General features: G+C 47.0%; 1 protein-coding gene across 1 annotated transcript in view; it reads left to right on the top strand.

Moving 5' to 3' along the window:
- The window catches only part of MRTFB (myocardin related transcription factor B), a 98,312-nt gene extending 82,164 nt beyond the window's left edge, over window positions 1–16,148 (top strand). Inside the window, exons 7-14 of the mRNA XM_029949850.1 lie at window positions 1,005–1,139; window positions 3,507–3,754; window positions 8,779–8,911; window positions 9,894–10,934; window positions 12,561–12,698; window positions 15,351–15,509; window positions 15,833–15,970; window positions 16,119–16,148. Of these exons, the coding sequence (XP_029805710.1) occupies window positions 1,005–1,139; window positions 3,507–3,754; window positions 8,779–8,911; window positions 9,894–10,934; window positions 12,561–12,698; window positions 15,351–15,509; window positions 15,833–15,970; window positions 16,119–16,148 (2,022 nt within the window). The remainder of the gene's footprint in view (window positions 1–1,004; window positions 1,140–3,506; window positions 3,755–8,778; window positions 8,912–9,893; window positions 10,935–12,560; window positions 12,699–15,350; window positions 15,510–15,832; window positions 15,971–16,118) is intronic.
- Window positions 16,149–24,240: the final 8,092 nt, after the last annotated feature.

Here is a 24,240-nt window from a genome sequence, read left to right on the forward strand (position 1 = left end):
GGAAAATACAGTCTGCTATTCTTAAACCCAAGTACATCAGCAAAAGAACTGATTTTGATTCTTGTAATGACTTTGAGAGTTGTGGGGGTTGCGGGGGGGTGTAGAAGTGACAAAGCAAGAGATTTTTCCTTAATGTAAGGCCGGTAATAGTTATGTCCATGTAATAATCAGTGTGCAACATGTAACTGATTTGTTATAATAGCAATATCTCTTCCTAGTAAGTGAAGACTTAAAATCTACTTAAAGTAGACAGTAGAAGTAGGCTGTTAGGCTGTGGATAAAAGCAATGGAAGCCTCCGGTAGCTTCCTCTGTTAATATATGACACCACCCCCAGGTTTAGTGATCACTTGTTTGGCCTTGGTGACAAATCGGCTTCTTGCTTTGGGTGTGAGAGAGGGTGCGCTCGGTGAAACAAGCCCATCTTAGAATACATGCTTCAGATGCCCGCCCGTTGTGGGAAGTGGGCAGAAGTGGTTAAAGAGAGTGCTAGTCGGGCCCAGACACAGGGACGTAAGCCGTAAAGCACCTTGAAGGACACGTGTGTGGAGGGGCCTCCAGGGAGTGGGTGCTGGATGCTGCCGGGCCGGGGATCGGGCCGTAACCGAGACTAAATACATTTAAGGTAGCCGGCGTTACTGTGATCTATACCACAGGAAAACCTCACAGTATCACATACTGTTCTCATCACTTCTGCAAGAGTCATGGACTTTGCTTCTGCCAAAAAAGGGCGGTTCTGCCCGAATTTCTGAGAAAACACTTCTAGGGTGTAGTCCATCGAGCTACCTTATTTAGCTTCTGCTTTTCATTGCCGTTGGGGCAAAGACTTGGCTCCATTGACGTAAAGCATGTTATTCCACCATCTGGGTCTCAGACACAATAGTATATTTTTCTTTTGTGTCTTTTCTAGGGGACATTCACAAAATGAGGTCACTCCGTATAACTCTGGTTTTTCTAATTTTATGCCATCAAGTTCACACGCTTGTTCTCTTTCTGCCTTTTTCAGCAGTTTACTTCAGTGTCCCCAGCAGTTCCTGAATTCTTGAAAACTCCCACCCCAGATCAGCCCTCAACCCGGTCCCCAGCTCCTGTCCCCACAAACACCGTGTCCTCCGCAAAGCCTGGTCCGGCGCTGGTGAAGGTAGGTTTCCGGCACGCGCTGGTGGGAGGTCGGTTTACTCTCTGCTCGTCTGTGGCCCCGTGTGCGGAACCCAGAGGCACCCGTCTGCCTTGCAGCCTGAAGCCTTGAAGACAAAAACCACGGGCACTGGCTAGGTCAGGCCATACTGTTGGAAACCACCATCCTCACCAAATGCCCTGCTGCTCTGTGGTCACCGATAAACTGCACCCACTTTGGTCTCTAGAAAACTACTACAGCCGCGCAGAAAGGCTTTAGGGTACATTTTGTCAGCGGCTCCCCATCCTGCTTCCATCCAGGCTGCTGAGATGAAAGGCCACTGAGAGTAGAGTCAGGTAGAGTTGCTCGGCTGGCACCCAGGAGCCATGACCCTCCCCAACAGATGGCTTCAGTGGTAACATAATTTTGGACTTTATGCACAAGGTCAAGCTCACTGGTATTCTGCATGTATTACATGCCAGGTCAGAGGCTTCAGACAGGCGGCTGCGTGTTCTGCGTTAGCAGATTGAGCCTGCAGATTGGTGGCAACTCACTGCTCCCTACATTTTACTTGGCAAAATAATCCAGTTAGAATAGGCCCCAGGGAAGATTAAAAATTGTAATATATGGTATGCTTTAAAAACATTGTTTTGGGTGCATTTAGCACTGCTAAATAAAAGGGGGGGATAAACAGACGAATAGTGTAAACAGTTCAGACACAGCTTTTGCCAAAAGCAGCAGAACCCTGATCTCCAACTTTCAGAACTAAAAATGGACATCAGAGAGCTAGCTGACCCTCGCTGCACCTTTCAGTGAGGAGGTGAGGCCCGAAGAAGTCACAAGGCAGGGCAGGCCAGGCCTCTGAGGGCACAGGAGCCTTCTTTGTGCCTCTCAGTGAACACAGGACAGAGACCTGGGCAGATGCCCCCCTTCCACCTACCCTCTGGCACTCCCCTGGTCCTAAGCCCTCCTGCAGAGAAGGCTGTCTTCTATCCAGCTTCTCCCTGTCAGCGTGGCCCGGCGTTTGTGGCTTCAGGGCACAGAACGGTGTATTTCACCGTCTTCCATCACTTAGTACTGGAGCCACGTGGCAGCTGAGCTAATATCCACCCTCAGCCCCTCTGCCCACGTCCGCACGCTCCCATCGCCATTGGCACCGAGACTGAATGCCAGCGTGTCCTTCCCTGTGGCCCCTGAGCATCCTCTGCCTCTGTGAATTGCTCCTCTTCATTAGTGTCACTTTATGGAGAGCTTTGATTCTAGGGCAAGGGGTGTTATTTAGGAATGTGACAGCCAGAGGTTGGGGCGGCGATCCTAGGACTCGGCTGGTAGAGGAAAAGCCAGGTGCGTGCGGGGAAACAGACCACAGTTCTCCGGGGTTTTGTGAGGAGAGCTGTTTCCCTCCTCACTTCCTGAGAGAATGCGCCAGTGAAGAGGTAGGAGCAGATTTAGCCTGAGGACGCTGGTTCTGACGTGCCTGCCCCTCCCCCCTCTGCCAATAGGTGCCTTCCTGATTGGCTGAGTCACTTGTGTCCTTACACAGCAGTTATAGTCCAGCCTCCATACCCCACCCCCGTTCACTGTTACGATCACTTTGAAAAGACCAGAAGTAAAATCCGTTGTTGGTAACAGGACGAGCAGATGACAGTGATATGAGGAATATTGTGCAATTGCAGTATTTTGTGTCTGTTTGTGTTTTCCTTAGAAATACATAACTTTATAGTCTGCTTTATTCCATTAGAAGCACTGTTCTGTTTTTACATAGTCACTAAAAAATATAGTTTTAATGGTTACAAAACAGTACACAGGGTGAAGCATACCTAATCCTTTCCCATTTTATATTTAGTGTACAGCCCATTTTTCACTAGGAGACAGTATATGTAAGTGTGTCTAAACAAGAGACCCAAAGGAGGTGTTTGTTGAACTTAAATAGGTCGTGCTCAGCTGAGTATTTCCTTCCCTTACTCTGAGGAAACAAGAAGCAGGAGCCAGTAAGTTCTTAGGAGCCAGATATTTTTTAAGTTTGTTTATTTTGAAAGAGAAGGTGTGACCAGGGGAGGAAAAGAGAGAAAGGGAGAGAGAAGTCCAAGCAGGCTCCATGCTGTCAGCACAGAGCCCGACGTGGGGCTTGAACCCATAAACCGTGAGATCATGACCTGAGCCAAAATAAGAGTCGGAAGCTCAACCCACCAAGGCCCAGGCGCCAGGTGGTCCGAGGAGGCATGCACATGCCTTCCGAGCTCCGGCAGCGAATGCGGTGCACTTCCCAAGGTGGCTGTGACAGCTTCCGAGGTGCGTCGCTGTCGTATGTCAGATCACTTCAGCACGCGGTAGAGTAGGCCGCACGGGACGGCGCCTCTTCAAACGCCCCTCTCTTTTTCTCGAACACAGCAAAGCCATCCCAAGAACCCTAACGACAAGCACCGCAGCAAAAAGTGCAAAGACCCCAAGCCGCGGGTCAAGAAGCTGAAGTACCACCAGTACATCCCGCCCGACCAGAAGGGGGAGAAGAGCGAGCCGCAGATGGACTCCAACTACGCGCGCCTGCTCCAGCAGCAGCAGCTCTTCCTGCAGCTGCAGATCCTGAGCCAGCAGCAGCAGCACTACAACTACCAGACCATCCTGCCCGCGCCGCTCAAGTACGGGCCGGGGGGCAGCGCGCGACGGCTCGGGGGTTCCCAGAGGGCGGGTGTGCTGGGGCGCTGGTGCTCGGCAACTAGTGCCACCCCGCCACGCTCAGCGCCCTTGCGGTGGCGTCTTGTCCTTGTGCCTCCCCGCCCAGTGTCTGTCCTCTGAAATAGGTTCTGAGCCTTAACCCTTCAAGCTAGAGGTGCCTCGTCACCATTATTCACCCAGGAGAGGTGTGCCTGTCATTTATGCAGATAGTATTAGATGCAGTGAAAAGTGTAAGAAGTGTGAGTCCTGGTACAGAAAGCTAAAAAAATTTAAAAAGCATGAGTGTAGAAGCTGGAGTGGTCAAGGAAAGCTTTATGGAAGCAGGCAGGCTATTTCCATGGGAAAGAGCCCGAAACTTGGGGGATGATCCTGTGCAAGAACAGGAAGGGGCGGGTAGTGCCTGTTTACTGGATGACGGGGAAAATAGCCTGAATGAGGAATGTGGTGGAAAGTAGAAGACAGAACTGAGTCGAGCCGATGTCCAGAGGCACTTGAAGCCCAGCAGCCTTGGATCTTGATGTGGTAGATGATTCAGAGGGCGGTGGTGGTGAACAGGGTGCCTCTGGTAATGAAGGGGAGTCTGGAAATAGGGAAAACAGAAATTTCACAACAGAGGAGATGTGAGGAGATCAGGGCATTGATCAGGGGAAGGAAAGAACAGAAGAGAGATGTTTCAGAGACAGTTAACGGTCTTGGTGACCAACAGCTGTGGGGAGGGAACATGTCTCCAGAGTCTGAGCCCAGTGGGGAGAGACAGGAGAAAGTGAGTTCCGACAACGTCTGAGACTCAATCCATAGCAAACGTTAATTATGTACAAAAGGAAACTTCTAGATTTCCATCCTCAGTATGCATTTTCTGGGAAACATAAATACAAATGCAAATACCCTGTCTTTCATTTCCTTCAGTTTTCAGGAGAAAGGGATATTTACATCCACCTCACAGAAAGAAACTCTACAAAAAGGTGCAAAATTTCATTTGAGTTAAAAGGTTTTCTCAGTGATCAAGCCACTCAATTTATGATCCGTGTGGTGTATGGAAACCTGACTCCCGTGTTCTGTGCGTATGCTGAGCCTTCCACCACAGGGAGCCCCATTTTCTAGAAGCAGACTAGGCATCAGATCCTCTAAAAAGCTGCTCTGTTAAGAACCATCGCCTCATATGCTAATGATTATCAATTCACTTTCTTCCTCTAAGATCCTGATAACTTGAGGAAGATTAGACCTATTAGTCATTTGGACCTTACTGTGAAGCACTTAAATCTAAAACACCAGGGCCCAGAGATGAAGAAAGAAAGAATTTTTGTAGCATGTGGTTATTTTAAGAGCAAGCAGGCCTGACTGAGATGTTGACCTTGGAAGGGACCCAGGAAGACCACAGAGAATTGGAAGCGCATCAGAGGCAAACCGCCGCCGCTTTGCAGCCTAGTCCAGGCCCGAGGGAGGCGTCCTCCCTGCCGGCTCCCTCCTCGGCCACCGGGCACCAGGGACGGGAGCCGTGACCGGCTCCCCTCTGCGCGCTCCTGACGACGCACCCAGCAGTGTGCTCGCCCCTTGACGTCATTGTGCTCCTCTCAGTAACTGCAGGAGGAGGTGACGTTGCTGACCGCACTCCCCGGCGAGGAAACCGGGAAACCTGAGAACCCCAAAAAAGGATTTTTGTAGTATCTATGAGACAGTCTTTTCTGTAATGAAGGAAACCGTGTGGGACCATGTGTGGATGGGCCGAGGACATCTGAGGAGCTGAGTACCTGCTCTCTGACGGTTCTTTGTCTTCCCACTAAAGCTGCGGGCCCCCGTCCCCCGCAAACACCGCCACCCCCGCAGCAGCGACGCCACGCAGCCCAGGAGAGCATCACACACGAGGATCCAGGGACACGGCGGGGGGAAGGCCACTTAGTTTTGTACACGTCACTTGCAGACGTCACTTCTGTGTGATTTCCAGGTCCTGAAAGTGGAGACGTTTTCTAACTCAGTGTTTCTTTTGACCAAAATTCCCGTACAGGAAGCGGAATGCAGAAGTTTGCAGCACCCACAGCAGTGAGGTCTGACCTGGTAACGCAGCCCCCGGGACTTGCGAGATGGGGCTGCGGTCACGGCACAGCCACACGCCGACGGGGGCCATGCAGGGTCCTCTCCGGCGTCTGGACTCTGGGTTTCTCGTCCACACAGACACATGTCTGTCAGGGTCCCCGCACAGCACATTTTCTTTCTCTGTCAGCCTGGTGGGAAGAAACCAGAGGTCCAGCTTACTCACATTATTTCGGAGCCTGAACCAAACACTGAGCTGTTAACCATAATAACGAGTAGAGCGTTATAGAATCTCAGCCAAAAGCCCAAGTAGAATAATTGTTCACAAGGGAGCAGAGGTCGGTTGGGGGGAATGTTACACTTGTGGTTTAGGAGGGCACAGACACGCACACACTACAGTGTGGGTGATTATGCCGTACGTCAGTGAGGGTATTAAAATTTCACTGGGAGGATATTAGGGAAAAAAATTACTGAAGAGTCTCCTTGTAGAGATAGTAATGAAAATAGGGTTGAGAAGTTCTGATTTACATAAAATGTTTTCGTAATTCTAATAGATTTTAAACTGAATTTTTAGAAAAAATGACACAAATTATTTGTCATTCCATCCATTTTTAAGAAACTTCATTTCAAATACTTAAAGTATTTAATTTCCATAAAATTTAGGCAGATTTTCAAAGACCCCAAATGGAGTCAAGAGTTAGCTGTTCACAGGGTCAGAAATGGCTTCAAACAGTCTTCGTAAAACACACTGGACAAAGCTCATCTAAGCGTGGACCTCTTCCCATAAGCAACATCAGGTCCCTATTTCAGAATATGGCATTCAGAGTCTCCGTGCTTCAGCACCAAGGCTCCTGTGAGGAACAGGCCTGAGGCTCTGATGGAATTGGCTAGATGGTATCAACGATCATGTGTACCTTTCTTTAATCGGTATCAGCCGCCCAGAAGAGGAAATGTCACTGTTGCCAAGAGTATCATAGGGGGAAGAAGCCAGACGGGGACCTGGTTTTGCTGTGGGAAGGAGTTTAGGAAAATGAGTACAGAAGTACTTCCATTTTTAAATCCCCTGTTTAAATGAAGTGAAAGTGATAGAGAAGTCTATAAATCATAACTGAAAATTGATGCCCAGTAACCACACCTCCATAACCACCGCCTAAACCAAGAAGTAGGGTATTATCAGCACCCCGAAGGCCCTCTTGCATCTCTTCTGACTGCCTGACTTCTCTCCCATGGGGCAGTTTTGCCTTGTTTTGGGACATTATATAAATGCAGTCTTACGGTATACATACACATGGGAGTTCTTTGGCTCTACATTGTGCTCATGAGATGCATCTTTACTGGTGCAGACAGCAGGAGTTAATTTTTATTCCTGTCTTTTATAATGTATCCACCCATCATCCTCTTGCTGGACAGCTGGGTTGTTTCCGGCTGGGGCTATTATGAATAAGGCCGTGCAAAGCGTTCTGACCTGTGTGTGTGGGCTCGTGTCTGTAGATCTTTGTCACGTGTCCCTTGATGAGTGGAACAGGGTCGGGGGGAGGCACAGGTTTTCCTGGAGTAATAACAGAAGACCGATTCGCACCTCGGCCAGCCCTGACTAAGCCCTGGTGCCCGAGTGCTCGGTGTCGGCGTCTCACTGGTCACAGCAGCAGGTCTGCCACGTGTGCGGTGCTGTTTTGTTGTGCCTTTTCTCATTCTCCTCATGTCTGGTGAGGTTAAGCACTGTTCGCACATTTATGGACCATTTGGATCTATTTTCTTATGATACGCTTGTTCACCATTTTCCCATTTTCCCATTGGGCTTCGTGTTTTTCTTATTTGTAAGATTTTTTTGCGTGTGTTCTAGATATCAGGCCTTGTCAGGAATATGTATTACAGGGACACCTGGGTGGCTCAGTCACTGAAGTGTCCCACTTCAGTTCAGGTCATGATCTCATGGTTCATGGGTTTGAGCCCCACGTCAGGCTCTGTGCTGACAGCTCGGAGCCTGGAGACTGCTTCAAATTCTCTGTCTCTCTCTGCCCCTCCCCCATTCTCTCTCTCTCAGAAATAAACATTAAAAAGTTAAAATAAAGTTTGACTTTTCACTCTTAGAGCTGTCTCCCTTAGTGTGTTGTATGCCCTGTTTAAGAAATCTTTGCCTACCCAAAGGCCATGAAGATACTATCCTAAGTTTTCCTTTTTTTTTTTTTAAAGTGAGTTTGTTTATTTATTTATTTATTTGAGAGAAAGAGACCACAAGTCAGGGAGGGGCAGAGAGGGAGAGAATGAGCCAGTGCAGAACCTGACACGGGGCTCAGGCCCATGAGCCACAAGATCATGACCTGAGCCAAAGTCAGACACCCCAAAATACTTTCCTAAGTTTTCTAAAAGCTTCATTGCTTTCGTAATTCATATTTCGTAATTCATGTTTGAGATGGTGTGAGGTAGGGGTCAGTCCAGGGCCTTAGTTTTATCTGTATGTATGTCCAGGATGGCCCAGTACCATTTATTGTAAGGATCGCCTTCTTTCTCCTGCACTATAGTGCCGTCTCGGTGGTAACTCAAGAGGCTCTGTCTGTCAGGGTCTGTTTCTGAATTCTCTGTTCTCTTCCATTTGTTCTGTCCTTGTACCAGCATTGCACCATCTTAATAACTGGCTTTATAGTGAATTTTGGTAACTGAAGGTATGACTCTTCCAGCTTTGCTCTTCTTCAAGGATGTCATGGCCTTTCCTGGTCCTTTGTGTTTCCATATATAGCTCAGAGTCACCTTCAGAATTTCTGCCAAGGAAGCAAGCAAACAAAACTTGCAGGGATTTTTTTGGGGGGCAGGGGGTCTAATTTGATATCTTTATAATATTGAGCAATCCAATCCATGACCATGGTATTTTTCTCTTTAAAAGTTAACAAGTTGTTAGCAGAAGGAATATCAAATTCAGAGATGATTTTATTATAAACTCTCATTATCTTTTTCTTTGAAGGCCACTCAATGACAAAAATAACAACAGTGGGAATTCAGCTCTGAACAGCAGCACGCCTAACACCCCGAGACAGAATCCGTCCGCTGCCGTGAGGAAGCCGGGACCTCTGCCTCCCAGCCTGGACGACTTAAAGGTAGTCATTCCGAGTAGAGCTCGCTCACCCCTAATTACCCCAGAAACAGAAATAATCAGCTGCGTTTGTCTGACGTGTGGCTGAGTTTCCAGTAGATATTCAGCTTCACCAATAATAAACCTTTTCAGGGGTACTTTCTCTTTACGTCCATTAAGTTTCTTTGAAAAGGACTAGGAATAACTCTTCACGTGTTGAGCACAGACCACGTGCGGGCAGCAAACCGCGTCTGACCGCAGAGGGAGATTTTCTCCTTCGCCGCTCATTGCCGAGTCAGGGAGAAGCAGGGAAACGTTAACAGTCAGCAGTGTCCTCTCCCAGGCCACACTGCACAGGCTCCCACCCCCGCTCGGCCTCTGGTCATCTGTGGCAGCGCGGACACAACGGGCTGGCCTCTCTCTGCCCCGGTCTCCTCATCTGTGAAGTAGGAATAGTAATAATAATACCCACACCTCACGTGAGGATTAACTGAAAGAATAGGGGCATCTGAGTGGCTCAGTCAGTGAAGCGTTCAGCTCTGGAGCTCCCCTCAGGTCTTGATCTTTGGGTCATGAGCTCAGGCTCCGAGTTGGGCTCTGCGCTGGACATGGAACCTGCTAAAAAAAAAGAAAAGAAAAGAAAAAGAAAAAAGTATAAAGCGCTTCTATCAGTGTCTGGCACATGGTAATTACTCAGTGAATGTGACTGTTATCATGATTTCTGGTTGCAAATCCTTGGACCTAAGAGGAATTACCCTCTAAAAGCCGTTGCTTTGCCACCAGCCTTTCCAGTGTCTCAGGTCTAAGAGAGAGAGAGAGAGAGAGAGAGAGAGAGAGAGGTGTGTGTGTGTGTGTGTGTGTGTGTGTGTGTGTGTGTGTGTGTGTGTACAAGAAACTAGGGTAACGTGGAGCCGACAGGCATAGGCACCTTCTGTGTCGGAGCGTCCTGTGGACCTGTTGGAAGTTGTGGCACTGGGAGAAGAGATGTGACTTGTTTGTACTTGTAGGTGTCAGAACTGAAGACGGAGCTGAAGTTACGGGGTCTTCCGGTGTCGGGCACCAAACCGGACCTCATCGAACGCCTGAAGCCCTACCAGGAAGTGAACAGCAGCGGAGTTGCTGCCGGCGGCGTCCTGGCGGTGCCAACGTCTGCCATCGTCACCAGCAACCCCGAAGTCACCGTGGCACTGCCGGTGACAACGCTGCACAACTCCGTGACGAGCTCGGGCTCCTCTTTCAAGGCAGAGTTGCCACCTGCCGGAACCAGTAACGTCGCCCACGTCGAGAGTGTCAGTTCCCCTCTGCCCATCTCGCCTTCCCCCTCCGAGCAGTCCAGTCTCGGGACCGAGGACACAAGCATGGCAGACACGTTCACCGAGATCATGACCATGATGTCTCCTGCGCAGTTCCTGTGCTCGTCGCCGCTGAGAGTGACGGGCAGCGAAGACAGCCCGAGCCCCACCAGCAGCACGCTGTCGAGTCTGGAACTGGACGCGGCCGAGAAGGACCGCAAGCTGCAGGAGAAAGAGAAGCAGATCGAGGAGCTAAAGAGGAAACTGGAACAGGAGCAGAAGCTCGTGGAAGTTCTGAAAATGCAGCTTGAGGTTGAAAAGCGAGGGCAGCGGCAGCAGCAGCCGCTGGAACCGAAGCCCGGCGCCCCTGCCGCTGCGGCCAGCAAGGTGGACCCGAAGCACAGCGGCGTCGGCTCCTCCATCAAGGACGAGGCGGCGCCGCCCGACTGCTCCAGCCCCCGGCAGCCTGGCCCTCTGGCCGGCCAGCCCGTAGGCCAGCCCATCTCGACGGGCAGCCAGAACCTTGTTGCCAAAAAGGCCGTAGTGATCAAGCAGGAGGTCCCCGTGGCCCAGGTGGAGCAACAGAGTGTCGTCCCGCAGTTTTACGTGAGTTCCCAGGGACAGCCGCCGCCTGCCGTTGTCGCTCAGCCTCAGGCTTTACTGACCACACAAACCGCTCAGCTGCTGCTGCCGCTGTCCATCCAGGGCTCCAGTGTCGCCTCCGTGCAGCTCCCAGTAGGCGGCCTCAGACTCCAGGTGTGAAGTGTGTCTTCTAACTCCTTTGCCTTACAGCCTGCATGGAACGGACACCTGCCTAATGACGCGCGCCCGAGCCCCCTCATAAGTGCACCCACACCAGGCCTCAGGGTCGCAGAAAATGTGCGTGGGGGCGGGCGCCCAGAGTTTAATTCAGACATGTTAATAGCCAGCCCTGTCTCCATATGGTAAAAACAAGCAAGGGGTGCTTTCCTACTCTTGATAGCTTTAATTTTTAGTGAACATGCAGACATCTTGACGTCCCGGTTCCAGTATCATGAGAAGAGCTGTGTGTAAGGCACAGCGTCAAGTCCTTTTTTTTAAGTTTTTAGTTATTTTTTAATTGAAGTCCTCTCTACACCCAGCACAGGGCTCGACCTCACGACCCCGAGGTCAAGAGTCATGTGCTCCTCCGACTCAGCTGGGTGACCCCTGTACTTTAAATGGCTCACTCCCTTCAGCTCTCCTTCCCCAGGAGACCTAAGTGGCAGCATCCATTTTGAGGTAGAGAAACTGAGGCCTTGGAAGGCTGGGTAAGTTGCTCCGGGCGAGAGCTAGGCCTTCTGACTGCCCCACTTTTACTTTGGCGCCTACTCGTGTGTTCTGCCTCCTAAACTCTTGAGAGACACGACTGAAGATGCCTAAGGCATGTGGGTGGTCTAAATGTGACCACAAACTTAGAGTGAAGGTGTTCTTGAGGGGGACGACCAAACACTGGCAGGCACGGAGCCTCCCTTTATGCCTACGTAACCTGTGTGTTGACCTTGTTTGTGTGCAGTGCATTCTGGTCGGTTTTCCCAGAGCGTGGGCCACAGGGGAACAGGAGCCCCCTGGCACAGTGGTCTACATATTACCTCCCCCACCCCCCACACACACACCCTCCATGGCAAAAAGCAGTGGTTTGTGCCCCTGGGGCTAAGGAAATGTGACCCAGAGGCCCTGGCATGTGCAAACCTTCTAACTGCCCTGTTTCATGTTTAGTGTCTGTGACATAGAGAGTCTACTCTGATGCAGCTTCTCTAGACATTTTTTTTTCCATCCAAATCTTCCATTGGAGTTGATGTTCTGTAGCTGGACCCGTGTGTGCCCCTGCACGTAGCTGACCAGCTCCAGAGGGAGCACGGACTGTGGGGGCAGTCAGGCCCCAGGTCTCCGTGCTGCTGCTACAGGATTGTAACACCGGACCCAGTATGTGTGGAGCTACTGTAGGTTTTTGTTTCAGTTTTGTTTTCTCAAGATTTTCAAATGAAAATCCTAGCCACTTAAGAAATAAGAGCATGCAAATAACTGGTGTGGTGTTTAACTCTCTGATTTAGAATTAAGGCTCAAACTGTGTGTCCAAGTGGGTATCTCTCTGTAAATATTTTATCATTTCATTTCAGATAAGATCCCCACGTGATCACATATGCCACATCTCAACTCTTTTTTTTATAAATTTACGTGTATATTTTTAAAGTGATCTCTACACCCAGACTCAACCCAAACTTGGACTGGGGCTCAAACGCACAACCCCGAGATCAAGAGTAACACGCTCTTCTGACCGGACCCGCCAGGCTCCCCCACATTTACGCTCTTGATTCTGAGTTTGGTTTTGATCATTAAATTTATATTTTATTTGCTTCCTAGACTCCAGCACCAGCAGGAATCCAGCCCCAGCCCCAGCCGGCCACCGCCACCCTGTCCTCAGGCTTAGCCCAGCCCGTCCCTCAGAAGCAAGACACTTTCCCGCCACATGTGCTCAGTCAGCCTCAACAGGTCAGAAAGGTGAGCGAATGCTGTCGCCGATGGTGACTTGTCATCTGGTCAGCCATTCTGCACGTACCCTCTCAGCGGTCTCCTTGGGAAGCACCTGTTTGTTCTTTTGTATCATGCGCCTCCTGTTGGATGAGCCTCAGGTCACCTGCCATCCGGCTGCATATTACCCAGTGATTTGGGAAAAAGAGTTCCTTTTTACTGAAAGATGGGTCGTCTTAACAGTTAGAGCCCTTTCCAAGTAAAAGTTACAAAAGCATGTTTTTAATCCTTATACGTAGGATTTTCTGAGTTTTAAAATACATTTCAAATTAATCCATCTTGTAGAGGGGGTGGTGCTCTTCCCTATGAAGAGATTTTTTTTTAATTTTTTTTTATTATTTATTTTTGAGAGAGAGAGAGAGAGAGAGAGAGAGAGAGACAGCATAAGCAGGGGACGGTCAGAGAGCGAGGGAGACACAGAATCAGAAGCAGGCTCCAGGCTCTGAGCTGTCAGCACAGAGCCCAACATGAGACTCAAACTCACAGACCATGAGATGATGACCTGAGCCAAAGTTGGACGCTTAGCCGACTGAGCCGGCCAGGTGCCCCAGAAGATATTTGAAGATGAAAAAGATACTTTCTGAAATATTTACCTTGAGTAACAACTTCATATATTTAGCAGTTTGCCATCTTGTGGAATAAGAGCCAGAAAACCCAGCTCTGCATATTCTGGTTCCCCACTTCCTACATGTTTGGCCTGATGCAGAATTCACTTACTCCCTCTGAGTGTCCTTTTCCTCAACTTTAAGATGACAGTGTTGGTCTAGGACTCCGTAACCTGTGCATGTGTCCCTACCAAAAACTGTTGTTGAATAGCCCAAAAGTCACCAAAATGCCCTCTTACCCAGCAGGTGGAGCTGTGTGCACATGCTGACAGAAAACTCTTAAGGCCTCAAAAATGGGTCTTACTGTTTTAACCCTTGAGAGAATTACTAGTCCCAGATTTTAATCTTCAGCATAAAAGAACCTAGATGACTAGGTATACCTATAGACACGCCCCAAGGTGATGCGGACTGTCTGGGCTAAGACCACGTGGGCAGCAGACAGAAATGATGCCCCGAGGTCATCAGTCGTCCTACTAACATGTGCTCTCTGTGGAATCTCCTCTGGGAAACGCAAGGAGTTAAATCTGCCTATCACTGACGGTGGGCTCACAGTAACGCTTCAGGGTGGTGATCAGCTCAGTCAGTGTTCGAATGTCAGGGCCTTTGTTTTCAAGAGGAGACAACAACAAGGTATAGACAAGGCTTTATTCACTAAGATTCATGATACTAGAATTAGGGATCATTAATTCCAGCTTTTTCAAAGAAGAGTTCACTTCCAGAACTCCGCACCCAGAGCAGTGGTACCGTTTGAAGGGACACAACACACACACACACACACGTATATACTAGCCCGCTTAAGAAATATACATGTATGTTTACAATAGAAATACAGAGGTACGTTTTTCTCTTTCAGAATGCTAATGGTATGAAATATTTTTATGCGTAAACCAGCTGTGTGACATACAGTCACAGAATCACACTGGGACCATACATTTGTAAAAGGCCGTGACACCTTTGGCTCGTGATGGAGGCTAAACAGACGCTTGGTGGTCCCACAGGAGGGAACCCTCACCGCCCTTGACAGAGCTGAGGAAGTTTCTCAGGAGGGGGCAGCATTTAAATGGGCCCTGCCAGGGGTTGGAGACATGTTCAGGAAACCGAAAAATTGAGTGTGGCCTTTGCGGTAGGACAGAAAAGGGGCCAGGCGGTGGGAGGTTTCTGTGCCCGCCCGAGAGCAGGGTTTTACCCTGAGGACAGAGGAGCCCTGAGTGGGAGGGCTGGATCCGGTGGGTGTGACAGCCGTAACCCATGACCGTAGCTGAAGGCTGACGGGGAGGGAGGCGTGGTGCAGAGGCCGCCAGGCCACTCCAGCCACCAGGCCACTCCAGCCACCGGCAGCAGGGACCTGGATGCAGGTGGCGGAGGACAGACGCCTGATGCAAGAGGCATTCCTAAGGCGTGTGAGCACCAAGGGAAGCAAGCAGTGGACACTGACGGCTCCGTTTACCAAAGTTTCAAAAATAAATGAAGGCAAAACCAAGACTGACTTTTCCTCAGAGGCTGGAGGTGGTGGAAGGAAAGGGGGAAAGTTTAGTTTGTAATGTATTAAATTTGAGATGTCCCAAATTTATGTTTGTAAAGGTTATAAATGTGGCTTTGGCACTTGGGAGCAAGACTGGAGCAGAGAGGTGGGTTTGGGACTATTAGCTGAATCGTGGACATTAGGCTGTCAAAGTAGAGGAGCCCACCCAGGTGAGCAATAGGAGAAACTTGGCGGCCACCAAAGACAGGCCACTGAGTAAAGGGACCGTGGCCTGAGGGCCACATCCAGCCCCCCACCCCCACCCTGGTTCTGTAGATAGTTTTATTGGAACCCAGCCCCATCCATTTACTTCTGTGTGGTCCAAACTGCTTCTGGGCTGTAGTGGCAGAGGTGAGCCGTCACCGCAGACCCCCATGGCCTGCAGACGTGGGGCTCTTTACAGAGAAAGTCTGCCGAGTCTCACCCTAAAACACTGCTTTCTTCGGTAGGAAGAGCAAAAGAACAGACTGAATGGAAAGTATCTGTTCATTACAGGTTTTCACGAACTCGGCATCAAATTCAGTTCTTCCCTACCAGAGACCCCCTGCTCCGGCCGTCCAGCAGCCCTTTGTTAACAAGACCCCCACTGGCGTTCTCCAGTCCAGAAGCACCCCACTTCCCTCCCTGCAGAACGGACCCACCGCTCCCAACAAGGTAGGGCGGTGTGGACGAGGCTGCAGGAGCCGTGCTTGCTAGCGGGGCCCTGCGCATTCCAGAACCCAGGGCTTCAGGCCTGGAGGGTCTGAGTATCAGTACTCACGGGGCAGAATAGCCAAAATACTGTGGTGATGGGTCAGGGGCAGCTCAGCTGTTGTCACGGAACAGACGGCCCCTCCCAGCACGGTGCCCTGGTGCTGCTGGCCACACGGGCCATAGGGGAGAAGGCTCCTGAGTTCAGGACGTGGCCTCGCTGTGACACGGCCGCCCCCTGGGCTCACTGCCCAGCGCTGACATGCGCCCTCCTCTGTTTGCCCCAGTCTGGCTCGCCCCCTCCGCCCCAGCCGTGTGTCGTCCAGCACTCCCTGTTTGGGAGCCACGTCCCCAAGACAAAAGACCCGCCCCGCTACGAGGAGGCCATCAAGCAGACGCGCGGCGCCCAGCCCTCCCTTCCAGAGGTGAGTCAGGCCGGCGGCCACCGTCCGCAGGCTTGTATCTGGGGTGTCGTCCTCACCTTGACTGAAACCCACGTGCCGCAGTAGGAACGAAGATTTCAGAGCCCAGGGCCTCATTGGTTTGAAGTGTGCTCGACCTCCAACATTACAGTGGCTTCAGGTGTACGACACAGTGATTTGACACTTCTGTACATTATGAAATGCTCGCCAGGGCCAGCCGAGTTAACCCTCTGTCACCACACCGTGTCCCTTCAATATCCCAGACTGTATCCCCTGTGCTGCACTGTCCGTCCCTGGGACTTGCTCTGTCCCCTGCACTTACTACACACACGCACACGCCCCACCCCGCCCCCTCTCCCCTCTGGCGACCACCAGTGTGTTTGGATTTATGAGTCTGTTTCTGTTTTGTTTGTTCATTTGTTCTGCTCTTTAGATTCCACAGACAAGTGAGGTCATTTGGTATCTGTTTTTCTCTCTCCAACTTCTATAGAGTGCGAGCAGGGGAAGGGCAGAATCTGAAACAGGCTCTGAGCTGCCAGCACAGAGCCCGATGCAGGGCTTGAACCCACATATCACCAGATCATGACCTGAGCCAAAGTCGAATGCTTAACTGACTAAGCCACCCAGGCACTCCTGAGTTTTAACATTTTAGTTATTATGTGGACTTCCTTAGGTTCATCTTGTTTGGAGCTCTCCACCTTCCTGAGCCAGACTCTCTGTTTCCTTCTCCACATTAGGGACGTTTTCAGCTATTATTTCTTCAGAAAAGTTTTCTGGCCCTTTTTTCTCTCTCTTCTCCTTCAGGGACCCTTAGAATACAACTGTCAGTGTATTGATTGACCCAGAGGTCTCTTAACCTATCCTCATTTTTTTCTATTCTTTTTTCTTTTTGGTATTCAGTTTGGATGACTTCCACTGCACTGTCTTTCAGATCACTCACCTATTTTTCTGTGTCCTCTAACCAGTGGCTGATTTCCTCTTGTGTATTTTTCAGTTCTGTTATTTTATTCTTCAGCTTTGATTGGTTCTTTTTTGTATTTGCTGTATCTTTGTTGAAGTTCTGAGTTCGTCCGTTCTTCTCTCAGATCCAGTGAGCATCTCTTACGACCATTACTCTGAATTCTTTGTCAGGTAGACTGCTTATCTCTGTTTCATGCAGTCCTTTCTCTGAAGTTTTATGTTCTTTCTTTTGGAACATATTCCTCTGTCTCCTCATTTTGTCCGACTCTCTGTTTCTACATATTACGTAGACTGGCTCCATCTCCTGGTCTTAAAACTAGTGACCTTGTGTAGAAGGCGTCCCAGTGTCCCAGTGACACAGTCCCTTCTCACCAGAACCAGGCACTCCAGGGTGACCTCTGTGTGGGCTGTTGTGACTGGGCCATGACTTCTTGGGGTACGCTGGTGGGCAGGGCTGGGCCCACCCTTCTCCAGAACAAGTTGTCCACCTGGTGGGGCAGAGCGAGCGTTGTTAGCAAGACTGATGGATAGTGTGGGACCTGGCTCCCACCAGGATACACATTCATAGACACATTTCCCACAGACCCCTGCTCTTCCAGCACCGGCCCTAAAAGGTAAGTACATCTCTTTCGCATATGACCCATTTTCCAAACTGCTACTTCTGTGCTGGGTCTCAGACCAAGATAATGGACTAGACCTTTACGAGCAGAATCCCAGTTCCTGTAACCTTCTGGCTATCCTGCCCCAGTGATTTTCAAAGCCAGAGGTTATGGGGGCTCATGTACCCATTGGAGATCCCCAGGGTTGGGGGTGTGCCCCCTGTGGAGCTCGATTCCCCAGCACATCCTCATGGGTGATAGGGATCACCCGTGCCAGGGATTTGGTTCCCGACCACATCCCCACTCCTCCTTCCCTTCTCCTTGTGGGAACTTAGTAACTTTAGCTGTGGGAGAGGTTCTGTTAGTCTTCAGGTCATCTTCAGAGGGAGTTTCACTATATTTAGTTACATACTTGCTGTGGCATGGGAAGTGAGCTCAGGACCCGTCCACTCTGCCATTTCCCATGCTTCTCCTTTAAATGCTACTTTAAATCAAAATACCGCTCACGGTGAAGACTGCCAAACAATTCCAGCAGCTGCCTAACCTGCAATTGCTACTTACTCACAAATTCCAGGTTTGTCTTTCAACTTCTCCTTGGGGCACGGGTCATGTTATGGATAGATGTGAGGTAGCCAGGGCCTGTATTTCATACAGGTTTCTCTTTTCTTCTCTTTTTATTCTTTTAAAGTCAAGTATAATTAACATACGGAGTTATATTAGTTCCAGGTGTACAATATAGTGGTTCAGTAAACCAAGTTCTCTGGTTGTTGTGTTTTTAAATTTACATCCAAGTTGGTGAGCATGTAGTGCGATCCTGATTTCGGGAGCAGAATCCGGAGTCATTACTTATTTACAACAGCCAGTGCTCCTCTCAGCACGTGTCCTCCTGAATGCCCCCCACCATTCAGCCCGTCCCCCCCCCACCCCCTCCAGCGACCCTCAGTTTGTTCTCTGTATTTAAGGGTCTCTCTTATGTTTTGTCCCTCTCCCTGTTTTTATATTATTTTTACTTCCCTTCTGTTATGTTCATCTGTTTTGCATCTTAAATTCCACGTATCAGTGAAGTCATACGAAGTTTGTCTTTCTCTGAATGACTAATTCACTTAGCGTAATACACTCTAGTTCCATCCATGTTGTTCCAAATGGCAAGATTTCATTCTTTTTGATTGCTAGGTAATACTCTATGTATATACCACATCTTCTTCATTCATCTGTCGATGGACATTTGGGCTTTTCCCATACTCTGGCTATTGTCAGTAGCATTACTCTAAACATTGGGGTGCATGTGCCCCTTCAAAACAGCATATCTGTGTCATATGGATAAATACCTCCTAGTGCAATTGCCGGGTCATCGGGTAGTTCTATTTTTAATTTCTTGAGAAAACTCCACACGGCTTCCCACAGTGGCGAGGCGACACCAGCTTGCATTCCCACCAGCAGTGCAAAAGAGATTCTCCACATCTCGCCAACATCTGCTGTTGCCTGAGTTGTTAACTTTAGCCACTCTGACAGTTATGAGGTGGTATCCCATTGTGGTTTTGATTTGTATTGCCCGGATGATGAGTGATGTTGAGCATTTTTTCATGTGTCTGTTAGCCATCTGGATGTCTTCTTTGGAAAAGTGTCTATTCATGTCTTTTGCCTATTTCTTCACTGGATTCTGTTTTTTTGTGTGTTAAGTTTGATAAGTTCTTTATGGATTTTGGACACGAACCCTTTATCTGATATGTCATCTGTAAATATCTTCTCCCATTCCCTTGGTTGCCTTTTAGTTTTGCTGGTTGTTTCCTATGCCGTACAGACATTTTTTATCTTGATGAGGTCCCAGTAGTTCAAGAGTTTGGTTTTTATTGTCTTTTTCCTTTGTTTTGTTTCTTAAATTCCACATATGAGTGAAATCATTTGGTATTTGTCTTTCTCTGACTGACTTCACTTAACATTATGCCCTCCAGGCCCATCCATGTTGTAAATGGCAAGATCTCATTCTTTTTTTAATGGTTGAATACTATTCCGTTGTGTATAATATACTCCATCTCCTTTCTCCGTTCATCTATCAGTGGACACCTAGATTGCTCCCATGATTTGGCTATTGTAAATAATACTGCAGTAAACACAGGGCTGCGTATCTCTTTTCAAATTAGTGTTTTCTTTGGGTAAATACCTAGGGCTGAGATTACTGGATCATATGGTAATTCTACTTTTAATTTTTTGAGGACCCTCCATACTGTCTTCCACAGTAGCTGTGCCAGTTTGCATTCCCGTCAGCAGTACACAAGGGTTCTTTTTTCTTCACATCTTCACCGACACTGATCTTGTGCTTTTGGTTTTAGCCACCTCACAAGTGTAAACTGATGGCTTATTGTGGTTTTGACTTGCATTTCCCTGATGACGAGTGATGTTGAGCATCTTTTCATGTGTCTGTTAGGCATCTGTAGGTCGTCTTTGGGAAAATGTCTGTTCATGTCTTCTGCCCGTGTTCAATTGGATTGGGTTTTTCTTGGTGTTGAATTATGGAAGTTCTTTATATATTTTGGATATTGGTACCTTATCAGTTACATCACTTGCAAACATCTTGTCTCATTCAGTAGGCTGCCTTTTTGTTTTGTTGATGGTTTCCTGTACTGTGCAAAAGCTTTTTATCTTGGTGTTCACCAGAGTTTAATTTTGCTTTTATTTCTCTTGGCAGAGGAGACATATATACAAAAATGTTTTTATCACTGATATTCCAAGAAATTATTGCCTACACTCCCTTCTAAGTCTTTCATGGTTTCAGGCCTCACATTTAGGTCACTAATCTATTTTGAGTCTATTTTTGTACCTGGTGTGAAGAAGTGGTCTTGTTTCATCCGTCTGCCTGTAGCTGTCCAGTTTTCTGAACACCATCTGTTGCAGAGACTAAGTTTTCTTCTTTATATATTTTCTCTTCCTTTGCTATAGATTAATTGGCCATAAAGGCATGTTTATTTCTGGACTATTCTGTTCCATTGATCTATGTGTCTCTTTTGCCGCCCACCATTACTACGGTTTTGTATCTTGAAAACTGGGATTGTGATACCTCCAACTTTGTTCTTCCTTTTCAAGATTACCTTCGCTATTTGGCATCTTTTGTGGTTCCATACAAATTTGTAGAATTGTCTGTTCTAGTTCTGTGGAAAATGTTGGTATTCTGATAGAGATTGCATTAAATCTATAGATTGCTTTGGGTAGTGTGAACATTTTCACAATATTGGTTCTTCCAATCCAGTACCTTTCCATTTGTTTATGTCATCTTCAGTTTCTTTCATCAGTATTCATAGTTTCCAGACCATAGCTCTGTTACCTTCTTGATTAAGTTTATTCCTAAACATTGTCTTCTTTTTGGTACAGTTGTAAATGGGATTGGTTTTTTCTTGTCTTTTTCTGCTACTTCATTATTAACATATAGAAATGCAATAGATTTCTATATATTTGTGTCTTGTGACCTCACTGAATTCATTATCAGTTCTGGTAATTATTTGGTGGCATCTTTAGTGTTTCCTACATATCTTATCATGCTCTCTGCAAATAATGGAAGTTTTATTTCTTCCTCGCCCCTTTGGACACTGTTTTCTTCTTTTTCTTATCTGACTGTTGTGGCTAGGACTTCCAAGACTGTGTTGAATAAACATGGTGAGAGTGGACACCCTTCACCGGCTCCTATCTTAGAGGAAAAGCTGTTTCTCACCAATGAATGTGAGGTTAGCTGTGGGTTTTTCATATACGGCTTTTACGACGTTGACATGTGTTCCCTCTAAACACACTTTGTTGAGAGTTTTTATCATAAATGAATATTGCACTTTTTCATATGCTTTTTCTCCATTTGTTGAGATGTTCATATGTTTTTTGTTCTTTATCGTGTTAATGTGGGGTGTCACTGGTGATGGATTTGTAAGTTTTGAACCAGCTTTGCATCTCAGGAATAAAAACCACGTGATCGTGGTGAATGATCTTTTTAATGTGTTGTCAAATTAGATTTGCTAATACTCTGGTGAGGACTTTTGCGTCTCTGTTCCTCAGACATACTGGCCTATAGTTTTTTTTTTTTACTTGTAGTGCCTTTTTCTGGTTTTGGTATCAGGGTAAAGCTAGAAGCTTTCCTTCTTCTCTTTTGGCTTAGTTTGAGAAGAATAGCTATTAACTCTTCATGTTTGGTAGAATTCACCTGTGAAGCCATCTGGTCTTGGACTTCTGTTTGTTGGGAGTGTTTGGATTACTGATTGAATTTCTTTGCTAGTAGTCAGTCTGTTCAAGTTTTCTGTTTCTTCCTGATTCACTTTGGGAAAATGACATGTTTCTAGAAATTTATCCATTTCTTCTAGGTCATCCAATTTGTTGGTGTATAATCTTTCATAGTATTATATTCTTTTGTGTTGCTGTGGTGTTGGTTATTTCTCCTTCATTTCTGATTTTTTTTTTTTTTGAGTCTTCTTTTTCTTTTTTGAGGAGTTTGGCTAAAAGTTGATCAATTTTGTTGGTCTTTTCAAAGAACCAGCTCCTGGTTTCATTGATCTATCTGTTCTATTGTGGAGGGGTTTTCTTCTTTGTTTTGTTTAGTCTTTATTTCATTGATTTCTGCTCTAACCTTTATTATTTCCTTCTCTATACTGGCTTTAGGCTTTACTTTTTTCCTAGCTCCTTTAGGTGTAATACTAGGTTGTTTGAGATATTTCCTACTTCTTGAGGTAGTCCTGTATTGCTGTGACCTTCTCCTAGAACAGCTTTTGCTACATCCCGGAAATTTTGGACCATGATGTTTTCATTTTCATTTGTCTCTATATTTCCTTTTTGATTTCCTCTTTCATTTCTTGGTTGGCCCATTCATTGTTTAGTAACGCCTTATTTAGCCTCCATCTTTTTGTTCTTTCCAGATTTTTTTCTTGTAATTTTTAGTTTTATACCATTGTGGTTAGAAAAAAATGCATGATAGGATTTCAGTCTTTTTTAATTTATTGAGACTTGTTTTGTCTAACATGTGATCTGTTCTGGATAATGTTCTATATTTGCCTTAAAACAGTGTATTCTGCTGTTTTTGAATGAAATGGTCTGAATATAGGTTAGGTCCATCTGGTCCAATGTGTCATTCAAAGCCACTGTTCCATGTTTTTTGTCTGGATGATCTATCCATTGATGTAAGTGGGGTGTCTGAATCCCCTATGTGCTACTGTCAGTTTCTTCCTTTATGTCTATTAAGAGATGCTTTATGAGTTTAGAAGCTCCGGTGATGGTACGGAACTGTTTATAACTGTTCAACCCTCTTACCGCACTGTTCCCTTCCTCGCTCTGTAGTGTCGTTGGTCTCTTGGTGTTGCTGTGCCAGCGTACTTGTTCCTTCCATTTGCAGGATGACTGTTTTTCCATCCTTTTACTTTCAAAATACATGTGTCTTTAGTCTGAAATGAGTCTCCTGTAGGCAGCATATAGATGGATGTTACTTTTTTATCCATTCATTCACCCTGTGTCTTTTGATTGGAACACTTAATCCCTTTACATTCAGAGTAATTACTGACGGGGTATATGTGCTTACTGCCGGCTGTGTGGTTTGTTTTAGGGTTGGTTTTGTGTTTCTGCCCTGTTCCTGCCTTGGATTCCTTTACTTTTTGCCTATCTGCGACCAGTTTCTGATTTGTGGTTACCATTAGGTTGGCACGGAGCATCCTGTGCAGACAGCGGTATATAGTAAGTTGGTGGCTGCCTACGTTTGCACCCATCCTAAAAGCACTGAAGTCTTACTCCTTCCCCTACATGTATTATGTATATGATGTTATACTTTACATCCTTTTATTTTATGAATTCCCTTGACTGATTTTTTTTTAGATATAATTGATTTTACTGCTTTTGTGCTTTAACCTCCATATTGGGTTTTTATAAGTGACTAAACTACTGCTATTATTATGTTTGTGTTGACCTGTGAAATGTTTTCCTTTTCTGATTTTCTTACTCCTGAATATGGCCTTTTCTTTCCAAAGAATTCCCTTTAATTTGTCTTGTAAGGCCATTTTGGTGGTGAAGTTCTTTAAATTTTGTTTGGGAAACTTTATCTCCTTCTATTCTGGATGGTAACCTCCAGAATACTCTACCCAGAAAGGGTTTTTCCTTTCTACCCTTTAAATATATCATCCTCCTCCCTTCTGGCCTGGAAGGTCTATGCTGGAAAACACCCTGATAACTATGTGGGGTTTTCTTTGTAACCATTTGCATGATGAATGTTTTTCCACCCCTTCAAAATTCTTGTGTCACTACCCTTTGCCATTTTAAAAGTGTCGCAGTGTGTACCTTCTTGGGTCATCTTCTTCAGGGCCCACTATGCCTCCCGGATCTGGAGGCCTGTTTCCTTCTTCGGATTACGAAAGTGTTTCGCTATGATTTTTTTTCAGATAAATTTTGTGCTCCCCTTTCTCTTCCGGGATCATAATAATTTGAATATTGTTATGCTTAATGGCGTTGCTGATTCCCTTAACGTATTCTCATTTTGTATTATCTTGTTATTGTTCAACTTGGTTGCTTTCCATTACTCTGTCTTCCAGCTGACTGATCCATTCTTCTGCTTCCTCTTTGATTGATTCCCTCTTTTGCATTTTTAATATCACCACTGGTTCTTTTTTATATTTGAGCATACATTCCTGTGATTCCCAGATCTGTTTATTTGTATGTCTCCTGCTCTCGAAAGTAGGGGCCTCATGAAGAAGAGTTCCTGTC

This window comes from Suricata suricatta, chromosome 8, assembly GCF_006229205.1.
Source record: "Suricata suricatta isolate VVHF042 chromosome 8, meerkat_22Aug2017_6uvM2_HiC, whole genome shotgun sequence".
In the NCBI taxonomy this organism is placed as follows: domain Eukaryota; kingdom Metazoa; phylum Chordata; class Mammalia; order Carnivora; family Herpestidae; genus Suricata; species Suricata suricatta.